Genomic DNA, 17172 nt, shown 5'->3' on the forward strand with positions numbered 1-17172 from the left:
ATTAATAATAGTTGGTAACTTCACATTCTGTTTTTTTACATAATTTAAGAGACTAATGAACTTACACAAATAATTATTCTAAGAGTTAGTATTATTGTAACTTTGATATATAACTCCACATTTTGTTTTGTACGTAATTTAGGATACAGCATTAAAAAACAATGTATTAATATGTGTGGGAGCAAGGGGTATCTGAGAAACTTCCCCTCAGTTTTGCTGTGAACCAAAAACTCTAAAATCTAAAGTCTTTCTATAACAAAATGATCGGTTTATGTCATTGGAACACATAAACATCGCTCATTGTTGGTGAGAATGAAAAATTGTATAGCCATTGTGGTGGCAGCATGGTGGTTCTCAAAAAATTTAAAATAGAGTTACCAAATTTATTTAGCAATTCTACGTCTGAGTATATACAGAGAAGAATTGAGAGCAGGGTCTTAAAGAGATATTTGTCTACGCATGTTCACATTAAGCTTATTCATAATAGGAAAAACACTGAAGCAAGCCAAGTGCCATTGACAGATGAATGGATAACCAAATTATGGTATAAACATACAGTGGAATACTATTCAGCCTTAAAAAAGGAAGGAAATTGTTACAAATACTACAACATGGAAGAACCCTGAGGACTCTACAAGCCCTAGGAAAGTATACAAGCATTTGTGAGTCCATAGCCTGACTTAACTTTAAGCACTGAGAAGATGACACCATTTATTACAACATCTCCATTTTCCAACACAGAAAACAGAACAGGGTACGGATATGAGTCAGGGGGATGATTTTGATAGAACTGAAGCAAGATGAACATAACAGAGAATGGAACAGAGTCAAATTAGTTTCGGATATTCCCATGCAAGTTTTTCTTAATATGGACAGAACACAACATCAGAGACAAAGCTCACATAGTAAAATCATCTGGCTTCCTAAATTACATATGATGTGCCTGGGTCATTGTTGACCCCACTTTGATTTCAACTGATTCAACCTCTGTGGTACCTGGGTGCTTATCCCCTTTTATCACTTTGTTCTTCATTATTAAATCTCCCAAGTGATTTCTAAATACAGCAACATTATGCACTTCCAGGTTTATGAGCTATTGTAGGAAGAGTCACATTCTTTGACTATATTCTACACATAATTCAAAGCAATCTTATTATGGTAACAATAAGTTTAAGCAGTTTATAGACATTTTAGAAAACTGTACAGTTTAATAAGCTATGCAAATTATGTTGTTTAGTACAGCATAAAAAATTTCTGAAAAGTTTACTGTAAGTTGAAATTAAAAACATTTCCCCTACTTGGTTAGCACTACTGTGTTTGAAATGTATCTCTTACTAAAAACTGTCTTCTAAACATGATGAAAATGATACCTAGTACAAAATAAAATATGTAACTATAAACATTTAAAGAAAAAAGGTAAATTAATATTGCTACCTAAATCTACAAAAATAAGTGTAGATTTAGGTAATGTTTACATTAATGAATGTTTTAAAAGCCAAAGAAAAATGATAGACAGCAGTTAAAGAAAGTGAAACTGTCTACATGTGTTTGATATACAGGATCTCTTTTTAACTCTCCTAAGAATTTTCTGTTATTGTTACAGTCTCCCAATAGTTGTGGAAATCAAAGATTAGTGAAGTCAGGTGACCTGCAACAAATTCCACAGGTTTTAAGTAGCAAAGCCAAATTTCCAGCTGAGGAAGAACTCTCCCCTAATAGCTAGAATTTTAATGTCATGATTCCCATGATTCCTATGCTTTTCTCTTATAAAGCTTTTTTAAGTCTACTTAAAGCTGTTAAGTTTAAACACCGTATGTGAAAATTAACATTTTAAAGCAAACTTTTAAAGGACATAAAGACATAAATGCCTAAGAAATTGGCATTTCTCTGTTTTGTTGACATTAAAAATCTTTCCTTTTTATTTACTTAGATTTGGTTTTGGTGTAAACTTGAGATCCCTTTTGCATCCAGCAAACAATTTTTAAAAGTTCCATTCCTCTGCATTCTTTTATATTCCCAAACTGTAAACTTCATTGATATCAATATTCTTTTTCAAAAAATTATGGTCAAAAATTTTTTTCTTTCCTAGTTTCACATCTTAGAGATTGCTGTGGAAAACAGTACCAGATTGTAAATAAGTAAATAAATAAAAATAAAAAGGAATGGCATCTCTCTTCCATTCCCATCTGTGTTCTCTGCTATTGCTTATTTTGTTTATATTCAGGAGAAAGTAAGGATTAATTGTCTCTCCACTTAAGAACACCAAAATCCTGTCTCTTTTTCTTATATCAGGAAGATCTTTTTTTGAAATTTCGTTTTTAATTGGAGGACAACTGTTTTACAGTGTCGTGCTGGTTTCTGCCTTACAACAACGTGAATCAGCAATGAGTATGCAAAGGAAGAAAATATTAAAATCTAATTTGCTTCTGAGAAGGAAAGTGGGTCATTGTCCTTTCCTTCTCTCTTCTGCGTATTCCTGTTAGTCATGTAGCCATTTATTTGGCAACTGGAATCTTCAGAAAGTTGAATTGTCAAAACTCTGTATGAATTTATCACTTTAAAAAGAGGAGCAAAGTGTTTTGAAGAAAAAACAAAATATCACAAAATTATTTAAAAGTAAACAAGATAAATGAAGCAGAGGAAGAGCTCACCTAAAGGGCCTAAATTCCCCTAATATTTTCTTGAAATATTATATTCTGAATAAACACCTTCACCATATTATAGATATTCTAAGAGCCTGACCATATTGCCAAGCCAAATGCTAAATTTGCTGACAACAAGGATAAAAGTGAAAGTTTCAGTCGCTCAGTCATGTCCAACTCTGCAATCCCATGGCTCCTCTGTCCATGGGATCTTCCAGGCAAGGATACTGGAGTGAGTAGCCATTTGCTTCTCCAGGGGATCCTCCCAATCCAGGGGTCGGACCCTGGTCTCTTGCATTACAGGCAGATTCTTTACTATCTGAGGCACATGGGAAGCCCCATAACAATTATGTCTGTCATTTATAAAAGCACTTTTGGAAGACAGTTTTGAAATATTTTCAAGATGAAAATCTAAGACTGACAAATACTAATTTACCTTAACTGAGTAGTGAGTCACGCAGTCGTGTCCGACTCTTTGTGACCCAATGGACTATACAGTCCATGGAATTCTCCAGGCCAGAATACTTGAGTGGGTAGCCTTTCCCTTCTCCAGGACCTTAACTGAGCAAGTAAGGTACAATTCACAGGCAGGATAGAAAGGTTGTGTTGACCAAGTGACACTCAGTAAACACCAACTGGTGATGCTGAAAGATATTCTCAAAGAAGAAAATATCTTAGAGATGCACACAATTTTGAACTAAATCTATTCTTCTGTATAATAGAATTTGATATCTGAACAGAAAATAATATTGAGCAGACTAACATTCTCTGTCCCTTGATAATTTTGCTTATTTGTATCCTCATATACATAGCTAAAGCTGTAAAAACTGCCCCCAAGGAAATTTTATTTGAATCTATAAATGACACTTTTATTATTTAGCTACTCAAAGCAATTATGATAATAAGTGGTACTTTAAGTATCACTTAAATAATGTACTCTGATAATACAGAATAAAAAAGCACATAATACAGAAATATAACATAATCTTTAGTTGTTAAAAATCAGTCAAATACTATCAATGAACTATTCAACCACTTATTTAAGAAAATCAAAATATCATTATCAGGCATAGCAATAATCTGGTCAATTAAGAAGTATTAAGGACTACTATACTAGAATTCCTTCTGTAAATGTAGATGATAAAAATCTCAGAAGCCCTTTGCCTTTGAACCATTTTACCTAACCCAAAGTAAAATGATTCCCCATCAGTTGGGTTTGGCCATTCCAGTAACAACTACTTTAGCCTGTCCTGCTCAATTATTCATTTAAATTTTATACTCTTACTTGTAAACATAATACACTTTTGAGGAATTAAACTTCCTCAATACAACAGTGAAGCTGCTACCTACAGTGCTGAACTAAAACTGCTGTAATCAAAGAATATCATAGCATAATACCTATTTCATGGTGTTAGTAATCCAACAGTTATTCTTCACCCATTTATTAATTTAACATTTAGCTATAGAGCTCTGCCTGTGGTCAAACAGTCTGGAGGAAAACCATAGAACATGGCATCCTGGAAGCTACAAGCACAGAATGTTCAAAGAGAGAGAACTCAACTCTCAAATAGTGTGAAGACATCAAGAAAGATAAGGACAGACACATGACCACTGGTTGTGATTTAAAAGGAGGATACTGATCACAATAAACAGATTTCAGTGAGTTCTAGGTCTGGAAATCTATTTAGAGTCAATTTCAGTTGGTCTCAGAATGGGATATAGAAATATGGAAATAGTGCTCCCAGTTACTGTGAGGGGTAGAGAAAAATGGGGTGGAATACGGAAGAGGATAAGAAGTCAAGGTAAATACTAGAGTGGATATGAATGCTGATGAGACTGAATCAGTGCAGAAGAAGAAATTGATGATGTAGCAATTAAACATGTTTAACTGCTGGAGAAAGTCTTGGAAAAAGTAAGAGGGGATGGCACTTGCAGTACAAATATAGACATAATCCTTAGACAAGAACAGGAACTTTCCAACCCATTGCAATAGGAGGGACACGGAGTGTGAGTTTATGTATCAGTACCAATAGTTTGGTAAATTTTAGAGTAGACAGTGAAGGGTTATTCTGGGACTAGACAAAAAACACATCCACATTACAGGATATCAAAGCTAATGGACATGAATTATGTAAGTATACATTTCTATTATCATCTTAGGGAATAAGGCAGTCTAGAGAGGCATTTGAGGATATATCTTAGATATTGCTTTGCTTGATTGAAAATCTGATTCATCCATTTCTCCCCATTATGTCCTTGTATAGTGAGGACCTGTGACTCACCAGTTTGTTCATTATACAATGCTAACAGATAAGGAGCCAAACTTGGAATATGTCTTCTTTGGCAAGTTTTATCCAACATCTTAGTTTTCTCTGATTTTTTTCCAGACCTCTAGGCTACATCTCACAGTATAATCAGTATTCATTCATTGCATATTTATTCCCTACTTGTACTGTCTCAAATAGAGATAAAGATGAGACCAAATATTTTACAATAAAATAACAGTTTCTTGCTCTGTGAAAATCCTAGTATTAGATATAAAGTAGGCACTTAATAAATGCTTCCTGCATTTATCTTTCATCTTTTTAGAGTAGAATGGCTGATTAAAAGTTGTATGCAGAAATTGCTTGGAATATGCATAATTCCTCATGGCATCTGTTGGGTATTGCTGGGAGATGCTGAAATCAATTTTGTCCTTTACATGCTATTCAATTAGTTTGTTTAGGGCAAAGTCTAGAATGTGTATCAGTCAGAAGCATAATAGTGAGTCAAGTACAAGAACTTTCTAATAAGATTTGTACCCACTATCTTAGGGAAAGAGCTCTGATCTAAAAAAGTATTCAAGTATAGGTAGGTTTAAGTAGAATTCAATGTTAAAGATTCAGAACTACCCAGTGCTACTTGTTTTGTGTACAGCAAAGAATCTACCTGCAATGCAGGAGACCCAGGTTCAATCCCTGCGTCTGGAAGATCCCCTGGAGAAGGGAATGGCTATCCACTCCAGTATTCTTGCCTGGCAAATCCCATGGACAGAGGAGCCTGGCAGGCTGCAGTCCATGGGGTTACAGAGTTGGACATGATTGAGTAACTAACAATTTCACTTTTACTTCTTTAGTGAAAAAAATATTTGTAAGAGGACACTCTTCTGGACTGTTTTAGAATAATGTTTTATTTAGTGCAGACTGAAAGCAAATTTTAAGTATAAAGGTGTCTAGTTTGTCAAATAAGTGAAGCCTAAGTTTAACTCCAAATTTAATTCCTAATTCTTAAGTGAATTATAGCTAGTCATTATATTTATTTTTTTAGATATCCCATATTTAAATCAAAATGAAAATATCACTCACATATATTTTTCTTTTAAGAAGGAACACACCATCAGACTATATTGACCTTTAATTTTATCCAACAGGTTACTTCACTTTCACTTTTCACTTTCATGCATTGGAGAAGGAAATGGCAACCCACTCCAGTGTTCTTGCCTGGAGAATCCCAGGGACAGGAGAGCCTGGTGGGCTGCCGTCTATGGGGTAGCACAGAGTCGGACACGACTGAAGTGACTTAGCAGCAGCAGCAGCAGCAGCAGAAGCAACAGGTTACCATGGAAAGTTAATGAATTAGCAACTAGAATAGCATTTAAAAACCAAAGGTCCCAGATATTACATTTGGCAGTCAATAGAACTCCAAGGAAGACAGTGATTATATTTACTGTAAATTTTGTCACTCTATAAAATAAAGTGGCTATGGATAGAATGAACTATTCCATTTTTCCAGCTATAAGCATATTTGACAATTATCTAATGAAATGTATCAAGAGACTTAGAATTTTAAACTGTATGAAAACCTACACCAAAACCATCAATAGGAATACTTCTTCAATGGAATCCCATAGCACTAGATAACATACATAGAGAAACTCTTTTAAAAGCATTTGTTGTATAAAATATTTTAATATTTTAGCCATTTAATAAATTCCATAAGATACATATGCATATATAAGATTTCTATTTGTCAATACTTACATTTAAAAATCTGATAAAACAGAGTCAACACATCTATAGGTAAGAAATATTAAACCTGTTTAGCTATTATTCTAGGTTTCTATTTATTTCTCACTAATTTACATGGATTTTTATACTATTTTTACTCAGATCACATATTAGGTTCTAATTAGCAGTAAAATGGCAAAGTTTACATTGTTCATTAAAAAAATACATGGAATTATTTTTAAATTAACCAATAAACTATGATCCATTATTTCTTTTTGTAGGTTTTTGATGGGAGACAAAATATACATTAGTCAGGGATTTCTTTTTAATCACCAGGAAAAAAGATAACACAACTCTTTCTCTTAAAGCATTTTTCCCCCTTGGAGGCAATATACCCTAAAATGGAAGCTATTAAGCAATCAATGACACAGACTTAACTAAAATATTGCAAATACGATAGTATAATACCTTAGTAAATACGAGAATTTTGAAAGTCATAAAATTAAAGATTTTTTTGATAGGTATAAGATCAATAGACGTGACTTATCACTATTTAATACGAGCTTTAATTTTTAAATGCCATGTTCCAGTGAAAAAATGAACTGCACAGGAAAATTGAAATTTCAACAAATAATCAAGACAAAAAAACAAACTTTATATTAAAGTACCTTTAAGAGGTATATACTTACGCAGCAACCTCCTCTTTTGACAATCCTTTGAAATTCACCTCCAAATAATGATCTATGTCATCTTTTTCTTTGATCAGTTCAGACCTAAATGAAATGGAAAGAAATAATAAAGAACTGCCTTATCGAGGTGAAAAGCTACCAAACATAAAATGCCACCAGGAGAACAGGAATATTCAGGGTATAATATCTTAGATAATGAACGTTCTGCAAGAGCTACAGTTAGGCTCTTCATTGATAATTTCAAATTTTTAACTTTCTTGAATGGAAATAGGGAAGAATACTGAACTCAGTGTGTAAACAAATAAAACATCAACACACTAAAATAGTCTACATTCTTAAATAAATGGGGTTTTCTCCTCAAAACTGTTAAGATCTTCCATTTTACTTATGTTCTCTCACAACCTTCCAGCTACAGAAGTCAGATTGTGTTCAGCACAGTATCGTGAACTAAAAAACTCCTATTTGATACAAATGTGTTGAATTTATTCATTGAAAACATAGAATTTTGCTCTGACATTCTGTTCGAGTGGTTTTTAAAAATCACACATAAAACTCAAATTACTATTAAAAGTTCAAGCTGAAAGTGATTTTAAGAAGACTTTAATGAGAAATATATTACACATGTAATATACTCATTCTTCATACCCCTTGCACCTTTAAGAATAAGCAGACTATTAACATATCATGACAACTGAAGTACAGGATACACAAGTATCTCTTTTTATTCAGAAGCTAATGGAGAATGTTGATTAAAAAATTTGCCTTAAATGGTTATGATAAAAATGTTTTTTTTTAATAAAAAGAATTCAAAGATTTTTTTCTTTAAAACCTGTCTTATCCTAGCGATGTGACACTGAGTTATGGTTTTGTTCATGTTGAAAAGAAAACGTAAACTCAGTTATTACAAAATGACAGGAAGAAGAAGCTAGCTTTTTCAGATTTTGCAAATATTTCACATTGCCCAAAAGGAAGATGGAAAATAAGAATGTATATACTGAAGTTATGCCTCTATCAAAACTGTTGCTTTTCAAATTATTTGAAAGTAAACTTATAATTTTCTGCAATTCTATTTTACAGTTTCTACAAATTTAGCTGAACGTATTATTTTGGTTCAGGGGCTTTGGTCTCTGCCAGAAATACCAAAAATGAGGTATGGTCCTTCTTCAAACAAAGCAGTCTCATAATACTTTGATCATTATGCCTTGTAGGAATTGAAAGGCATGCATAAAAAGATAATCAAACCTACATATGCAAATTATTTATGTTGATAAATAATATGTGCATAATTAAAAATCAATAAAACTAGAAGTGGAAACTTCTAAGTAACACAGTCTTAATTAATATGCATAGTTACAATAAAAAAACATCAAGTTCCTGCCCTGCAGGTTTTCGGCCCAAGGGGAAAACTCCCTGAATTCAGCAGTCATTCACAGGCAGAGGAGGTCTGATGTATTTTCAAGCTCTAGGATCATTTCAGGCGCTAAATCATGCCCACTAGTTTACCCTAGGAGTAAGACTGTGTCTTCCTTCCTCCAAAACAGAAATCAGGATCGGGACCTTGTGGTTTAGATGCTATACAACTTTCACGCCTAGAGCTTCTGCTTTCAATTTTTCCACACATATTTCAAAAAGGAAATGTATTTCCAAAGCTTTGCAGGAACCACAATATAATGGCAGTAGGAAATAAAATGACCAAATGAGCACTTGCCTGCTAAATAAATATATTCTTAATCTTTGAATAAGATTTATCAATCTTTCTGAAACAGCAAATTTGAATATTCTGAATATAGAAATGTACTTTTGTCTTTAAACAATTTTTATTGTTGAGATATGTTACTGACATTTTTTACTGCAAGAAATTTCTTCTGTAGGGAAAAAAAAGAAAGCCGGGGACACATACCTTGGTTTTGTTCTTGGTGAGCACGGCAGCTTCTGTCTAGCCAAGGCCGTAAGCTTTGGGCGTGTCATGGGCAGCGGGGGCAGGGTAGTCATTTTGGACTGCCAAAAAAAATAAATAAACAGAAACGGTATTTAAACAGTAAATCATTCAAAGAATCTTTTAAGACATTATTAGAGATCTAGTCAGTCATCTGAGCTGAGAATGCCTCTGCATGTAGATCTTTAGCTCTGTTATTCAGGCATGAAGCTCAGTGAGTGAATTCTGCAGGTGGCTTCTCTCATTATTTTTCTTACTATCTGCCTTTTGGCCAATTTACTACGTGTCTGCATCTCCACCACAAAGTAGAGAAGAGAAAATCTGATAAATGTGTTGAAGATTCAGACAACTAGGAGCTTTGGTATGGGTTTTGTCAGTAGAGCTGGTTGCAATTAAAAAGTGAAGATTTTTAGGGCAGCTATGTATTTCAAACACTCATGCTTTGCTCTCCTGTTACAAACAATAAAAATTGTTCATACTTTGCTGTTTTCTAAAAACTTTCTCACAAATAAAGGCTTTCCCTTAGAAGTGCTAAATGCTAAGAACAATTCTCAACAAGGAGACAGCTGGGCATATATCGGGAAAAGATGAAAACTCTAAATCAAAAAGAAACATATGCAACAATGTTTGCTGCTGCTGCTGCTAAGTCGCTTCAGTCGTGTCCGACTCTGTGAGACTCCATAGACGGCAGCCCACCAGGTGCCCCCGTCCCTGGGATTCTCCAGGCAAGAACACTGGAGTGGGTTGCCATTTCCTTCTCCAATGCATGAAAGTGAAAAGTGAAAGTGAAGTCGCTCAGTCGTGTCTGACTCTTAGCGACCCCATGGACTGCAGCCCCCCAGGCTCCTCCGTCCATGGGATTTTCCAGGCAAGAGTGCTGGAGTGGGGTGCCATTGCCTTCTGTTTGCAGCAACACTATTTATAATGACTAAGATGTAGAAGCAAACTAAATGCCTATTGAGCAAAGAATGGATAAAAAAGAAATGGATAAAGAAGATAATATTCCATGCACAATGGAATATTACCCAATCATAGAAAAGAATGAAATAATGCCATTTACAGCAACAATGGATGGACCTAGAGATTATCATACTAAGTGAATAAGTCAGACAGAGAAAGACAAATATCATATGATATTACTTATATGTGATATATGTGGAATGTGGAATCTGTATATGTGGAATCTTTTAAAAAACTATACAAATTACCTTATTTACAAAATAGAAACAGACTCACAGATGTAGTAAACAAACTTATGATTACCAAAAGGGAAAGGGGGGAGGAATAAATTAGAAATTTGGAATTAACAAATACACATTACTACATATAAAATAAATAACAGAATCTACTGTGTAGCACAAGGAACCATATTCAATATCTTGTAATTACCTATACTGGAAAATAATTTGAAAAAGAGTATACATATATTATATGTATACAGGGGCTTCCTTGGTGGCTCAGATGGTAAAGTGTCTGCCTGTAATATGGGAGGCCCAGGTTCAATCCCCGGGTTGGGAAGATCCCCTGGAGAAGGAAATGGCAACCCATTCTAGTACTCTTGCCTGGAAAATCCCATGGACAGAGGAGCCTGGTAGGCTACAGTCCATGGCGTTGCTAAGAGTCGAACACAACTGAGCGACTTCACTTCACCTCATACATATATTCAGATATATATAACTGATCAAAACTTTGCTATATGCTTGAAACATTGTAAATCAACTATACTTCAATTTAAAAGTGTAGTGGTTTAAAAAAGATTGCTTAAAACAACAATCAATGTATTACCTTTCATTTTATGTGGGTCAGGAGTTAGGAGAAGGCACAGTGGGGATAGCTTTTCCCTACTCCATTTTGACTGGGGCCTCTGCTGAGAAGACTCAGAAGTTTAGGGGTAACTCAGTGGTGGGAAACAGGAAATACCTATAAGGTCTTCACTCATATATCTGGTGGTGAATGCTATTAGCTGGGACCTCAGCTGGGGCTATCTCTCAGAACACATACATGTGACCTCCTCATATGGCTTGGGCTTCCTCTTAGCCTGGCAGCCTCATACTTCTTAAGTGGTTGATCAGGGCTAGAAAGGCAAGTACCCAAAGAAAAGCCAAGTGGACGCTGTATTCCCAGGGTCTGGCTTTGGAAGTCACATAGCATGACTTCCATTGTGAAAATAGGCTGCCTAGATTTAAGGCTAATGAAATAGACTCACCCACTGAGGGGAAAGCATTGAAGTCACATTGTAAGAGGAAGATACGGGATGGATGGCTATCTTTGGGAAGTGCAATATGCCACAGTGGAGAAAGTAAGTGAGCCATAATGAAGGTAGATCTATAAAATCAAGTTATCTAAATCTTACTCCAAAAAGGAAGAAGTGTGGGCGTGATGCTGATGGACTTATAGTGGAAAATTGTCGCCATGTTACAAGCACTTTCAGATACAAAAGAACGTACCTTCTCCTGTTGGAGAGGCATTCAGAAGACCACAGCCTCTTGATTCTACCACCACTATCTCCACAAGTTTTGACCTCTACCATTTGACTTCTACATCTACCATTATGGGTCACATACCCATAAGCAAGGCTCATTTCAGGTTCTAAATCACTTCCTCCAGTATTTGTTATCTGTGTGACCTAGGGTAAATCACCATCAATCTGGGCCTTAATCAACAAATATGCATTAAGCTACTACTTCGTGCCAGGTACTATTTTAGGTACTGAAGATGAGGCAGTGAACAAAAAGACAAAAATCTCTAACCTCACAGAATCTATATGATAGGGTCAGTATGGTGGGGAAACAGACAATACACAAACAAGCAAAAATAACACAGAAGATCAGATGATGATGGGATCTATAGCTGAAAATCAAGCAGGGAACTAAAAAGGACCCAGTGTTCACCAGTAGCCAGGGATGAGTAGCAGCAGAAAAATATGACATCAGAGAAGTTAAGGAGAAATTTGGTGGTGTTCTGATGATATGGGGTCTTGAAGATTACCATAAAAAACTAGGACTTTTACGCTGATTGGAGGCTTTGAGCCCAGGAGTGACAGTTTGACTTCTACCCTGAGAGGATGACTCTGGCATCCCTTTTAGACTTGGACTGCAGGGGGCAGAAAGGAAGACATGGAGACCAGCTGGAGGTTGCTATGAAATCTGGATGACAGAGGATGGTGGTTTAGGTAGAGGTGGAGAGAGAGATGTGGTCAGACTCAAGGTAGGACTGCCTGTGGCCTACAGAGACAAGATATTCCTCTAGAGCTGTGTACAAAGCCATGGCAAGATGGAGGCTGGAAAAGCAATGAGATTTGAGGAAAAGTCTTTTGAAATTCAGTGTGGAAATAGGCAGTCTAGTGTTTCTGAAAAAAAAAATACCTTGGCCTGAAAATAATTATTTGCATAATAAAGAGAAAATTCTAATGGAGATAAGTGTCGTGTTTTAGATATAATGCGTGTGTGTGTGTGCTCAGTCACGTCTGACTTTTTGTGACCCTTTGGACTGTAGCCTGCCAGTCTCCTCTGTCCATGGGGTTCTCCAGGCAAGAATACTGGGGTGGATTGTCATTTCCTCCTCCAAGGGATCTTCTTGACCCAGGGATCAAACCCACATCTCCTGTGTCTCCTGCACTGCAAGTGATTCTTTACCACTGAGCCATGGGGAAAGTCTATAGAATCCTAATATTGCCCAGATTATTAGTGTATGACATGATCCTTGAAACATAAGGTCTACTTATTTTTATACAGTTATAGTTTTAAAGCACTCAGTCTAAATAGCAAATGTCAGTCATCTCCTCCAAAACAAACATTTAAGAAACATAATGTATTATATGCCATAACTTCGTAAGAAAGTTACTTAACTTTTTTGTATATAAAAATTTGTATTTTTCTGATCAGATGTTATATCAACTTGTTGAGTTAACTGGATAAACAGAACTTACTAAATGACAATACTGTATAGAACATGTAGTGAGAAGTTAAAGCTAAGGCAGAATTAGACCTGGTGAACAGATTTAAAGGGCAAAGGCTCCCCAATCCTACTCCTTGTGAGCCTGTTTCAGAGAAGCTGCGAAGACTCTGGATTGCAGAGTCCTCAGCTGTTATGGAACAAATCAGAGCAAATCTGGGCCATCTCAGCTCCTAACCCAGACCTGTCTGCCCCAAGGGGATTTGGAAAGGGAAAGAAAGGAAGCTTGTTCTTGATTCAGTCTGGACATTCCTTCCCTGACAAATGAAGACTCTGTTCTGACAGCCCCTATGCTTACCAAAGGCATCAGGCAAAGGTGATCTCTGCATAATCTTAGGGACCTTTGAAGGGTTTCTCAAGGAGCTTCAAAACCAGAAAAAGGTACTTGCAATTTCTTCAAACACTAGGAAGACCCAGACACGTGTACACAGTGGGACCAAATATACTTCCCAGGTGGCACCAGTAGTAAAGAACCCACCTGTCCATGCAGGAGACATAAGAGATGCAGATTCAGTCCCTGGGTTGGGAAGATCTCTTGGAGAAGCAAATGGCTACCCCCTCCAGTATTCTTGCCTGGAGAATCTTATGGACACAGGAGCCCGGTGGGCTATAGTCCATGGGGTCACAAAGAGTTGGACATGACTAAGCAACTTAGCTCGCACACAAAGGGACCAAACCCCAGAAACTCAGTGCCATCTCATGTATTCCAGCAAGGCGTGTATAAGCCTCCCAAGAGCTGGCCTACCAGGTTGTGATATAAAATTAATCCTCACTGATGTTTACTTGGGTTAGACCAGTTCTGCTAGAAAATATAAGCATCTAATAAAATCTTATGCACATGTTAGACGTGGAGAGGAACATGTCTTCTTTGTCACACAGATCAACTGTGAATTTTTTTTTTTAATCTGAGTCAACGTTTCCAACCATTAAAGTTTCAGCTGCCAGTTCCTTCATTTTGCTCTCCTCTGATCTAAGAACATTAGCAGCAGGAGCACCTTTACTCTTAAATTTAGTTTAATGTAAGTATTGCAAGCCCTGCTGGCAAGCCTCAAGGCACAACTCTGAATGGGGGGTGGTCAGAGCTGAATGATAAAGTGGAAAAAAATTATTAACTGTGTGCTGGAAAAAATATCCTTCAACCATTCTATGTTGAAAGTTTAAGCTCAAGGTTAGGGTGGAATGTGACGGGCTCCCTTCACTGCTCTAAGCCCCACATCCTCCCTAGCCTATGCCTGTTGGGAAAGGGGGATTTGTTTTTTACAACCCATACATGGCTATGTAAAGATATTTTGTTTTACATAATAGGTAGCTGTTGAACCAAATTTTATGACAGACATAATATTTGAAATGCATCAAATATGTAAAAGGATCCTGTAACATATTATTTTCCTATCTAAGTAATCACCATCTCTTTTATGTCTGATCAGTTCAGTCTTATTTCTGCTGAATGTTCTTAGAGTAGAAAATAGCTGCATTTTAGCATATAGAAGCAAACCAAAGGGAAAAAAGTGAGAAAAAATGCAAGCACACGTAGGGGCCTGTCATTTCAGGCTGAAATCATACCTGTTGAGTGAAGAAAGCCTTTTGTTCTTTGTTAATATGAACAGTATCATTTTCCTGGTGTGGACTAGAGAGTATTCCCTGCTTTCTAGTGGGCTCCATCCAGAAGGAATGGGATTAGTGCTGGGAGTGGCTGATCTAGGCCTGAAGCAGAAATGGAACCCATCATCCTTCACAACTGACACTTTATCAGGGTCCTCCTAGCTCCACACCACACATGATGGGTGCTACCTCAAGATGGGTACCTAAGGGAGAATAATGAGTGGTACTTCCCTGGCTGGTACCCAAATGAGCCTAGCCCTAGGAGGTCAGGGTGAAGCTGTCTGTTAGGGGACCCAGAGGCAGCTCCCCCAGTGCTACCAAATGGGCAGAGTACTCTAGGCACCACAGGAGCCGAGACAAAGATCAAAAGGTTGCCCTCAGCCATTCCACTGTTGGTATTCAGAGGAGATTTGGTGGATTCTTTGATCTCCTGGTTGGCTCCTGTATCACAGTTACAATCTCTAAGTTTGGCCCCCACATGCAAAGACAAATAAGAATGGAGAAATACAGGATGAAAGGTTTGAGAGAGGTGGATCAGGCTGAATGTGTCCCATGGTGTGAGTTTAAGTTTCTGGCCCCCAAGTAAAATTCTTCAAAGAGTAACCCTCTTTCCCCCACAATCCCCAGAGATACCCTTATCAAGAAACACAAAGGAAGGGGAAGCCTAGAGTTGTATAGACACCGGCTACCTGGGGAGTAACTATGTTTGAGGCTGACCACTATCTCCAGAATTCAGTCACCTTGGGGGGAAAAAGCTGAAATGTGAGAAATAAAACCAATAAACACACAGCAAGCAAAAATATCATGTGTCATCAAGAGAGTTCAAAATAAATATGATTTTACTATCATCAACAAGATCATCGATAAGAATTGGAACTTTTCACATTATCACCACAAGCTCTTTTACTATGAAAGTTTAAAGAAAGCTACAGAAGAAATGTCAGTAATCTGCTCCTGAACAGAGTAAAAAAATCACATAAAATAAAAAGTCAGTAAATGTTTATCCCTTGTATTTTCGGACACATTTAGCACTCTATGAGAGGTAAATAGGTTGTAAATAAATAGAAACCACACATTTCCTGCTAACTGACATGATTGACAGTTAAATCAAAACTTAAAGCAGGAAAAGTGTTTGAAAGTGGGCCATGTTTCACTCAACTTACATTTGGAGATTACTGCTGAAGGTCTCTCCAGGTTTACAGACTTCAGCCTAAAAATTTGGAAGCAAAGAATAATAGCAAAGGAGAGAAGAGAAAAAGTTAAAAATTAGTCAACAGACTAACTCACTAACTCCCCTCACCGCTCCAAATCATGGAATAAGATTTATTCGTATCACGAAACACCAGGTATCTACTTGTCGTTATATAAACTTAAAAAAAACAAAAATCTTGCTGTGACAGCTGACTTATTATGTCAATGATTAAAGATGCAAACCATAAAAAAAAAAAGAAGTATAGCTCCTATGGGAGAACCTAATCACTAATTCAATGAAAGATCAATACATCTGAAATACTATTGATATATTCTTTTGGGACTCTTTTGTGACCCCATGGTCTGTAGCCCGCCAGGCTCCACTGTCCATGGGGTTTTCCCAAAAGTCAGACACGACTTAGCGACTAAACAAGAACAAAAATCGATGTATTATATAAATGTGACATTAGGGATAATGTGATCTCTCAAACTTTGGTTATCTACCAAAACTGAGGGCATCTCAGTTCCTACCCAGTTCTAAACAGGACTAATTAATTTTTTCCACTGCCCTCAAAGGGTAAACTGGGCGGTGAGGAGAGAGCCTTTCTGTGCTCCCCCTTCTATGCATTTCTTGAAATAAATGGCGAGGGCCTTGGCTTAGTAAGCTTGCCGCTCACTGACTGAGGAAGGTCTGTATGGGTCAGAGGAGAGACTGCCTGGAAAAATAACCCGTCTTCTTCTTGGAGTCCGCCACGAATCTCGATGGATTGGTCCTGGGGAACAACTCTGGTTTTCTGTTCCGCCGAAGTGTGTCCCTCACCCGTGGCAGGTGCTGGGCGCCGGCGCTGCCCTCTCCTCCTGCGGTGGTTCCCAGACACAGCGGAGCACGCGCATCGAGAGGACGCAAGAGCGTCTCCTGGGATACAGAGAGGGCGGGACGGGACGGAAGGGGGCGGGGTTAGGCTAAACTGAGATTCTGGATTGGTGCAGCTTCCACTCTCCTCGGACTCAGGGGCGGAGCCTTTTAGGGGTGGGGCCTAGTGTGCGCAGTGCTGGGGACGTCCACGGACTCGGCAGCTTTTTCACGCCAGACGGCTCTCAGAAGTTAGACAGCTCTCAGAAATTAGTTCACCTTATCCAAGAGGCCTCTAATTTGCCTACCTGAATCATTT

General features: G+C 37.3%; 1 protein-coding gene across 3 annotated transcripts in view; it reads right to left on the bottom strand.

Moving 5' to 3' along the window:
• Positions 1-16883, bottom strand: part of TTC29 (tetratricopeptide repeat domain 29) — a 286353-nt gene extending 269470 nt beyond the window's left edge. For all 3 annotated transcript variants that reach the window (XM_070385623.1, XM_070385625.1, XM_070385624.1), the window contains exons 1-4: positions 16821-16883; positions 15973-16019; positions 9218-9315; positions 7318-7401 (exon numbers count right to left, since the gene is read on the bottom strand). In XM_070385623.1, the coding sequence (XP_070241724.1) occupies positions 7318-7401; positions 9218-9309 (176 nt within the window). In that variant the 5' untranslated portion in view covers positions 9310-9315; positions 15973-16019; positions 16821-16883. The remainder of the gene's footprint in view (positions 1-7317; positions 7402-9217; positions 9316-15972; positions 16020-16820) is intronic.
• Positions 16884-17172: the final 289 nt, after the last annotated feature.

This window comes from Bos mutus, chromosome 17, assembly GCF_027580195.1.
Source record: "Bos mutus isolate GX-2022 chromosome 17, NWIPB_WYAK_1.1, whole genome shotgun sequence".
NCBI classification, from domain to species: domain Eukaryota; kingdom Metazoa; phylum Chordata; class Mammalia; order Artiodactyla; family Bovidae; genus Bos; species Bos mutus.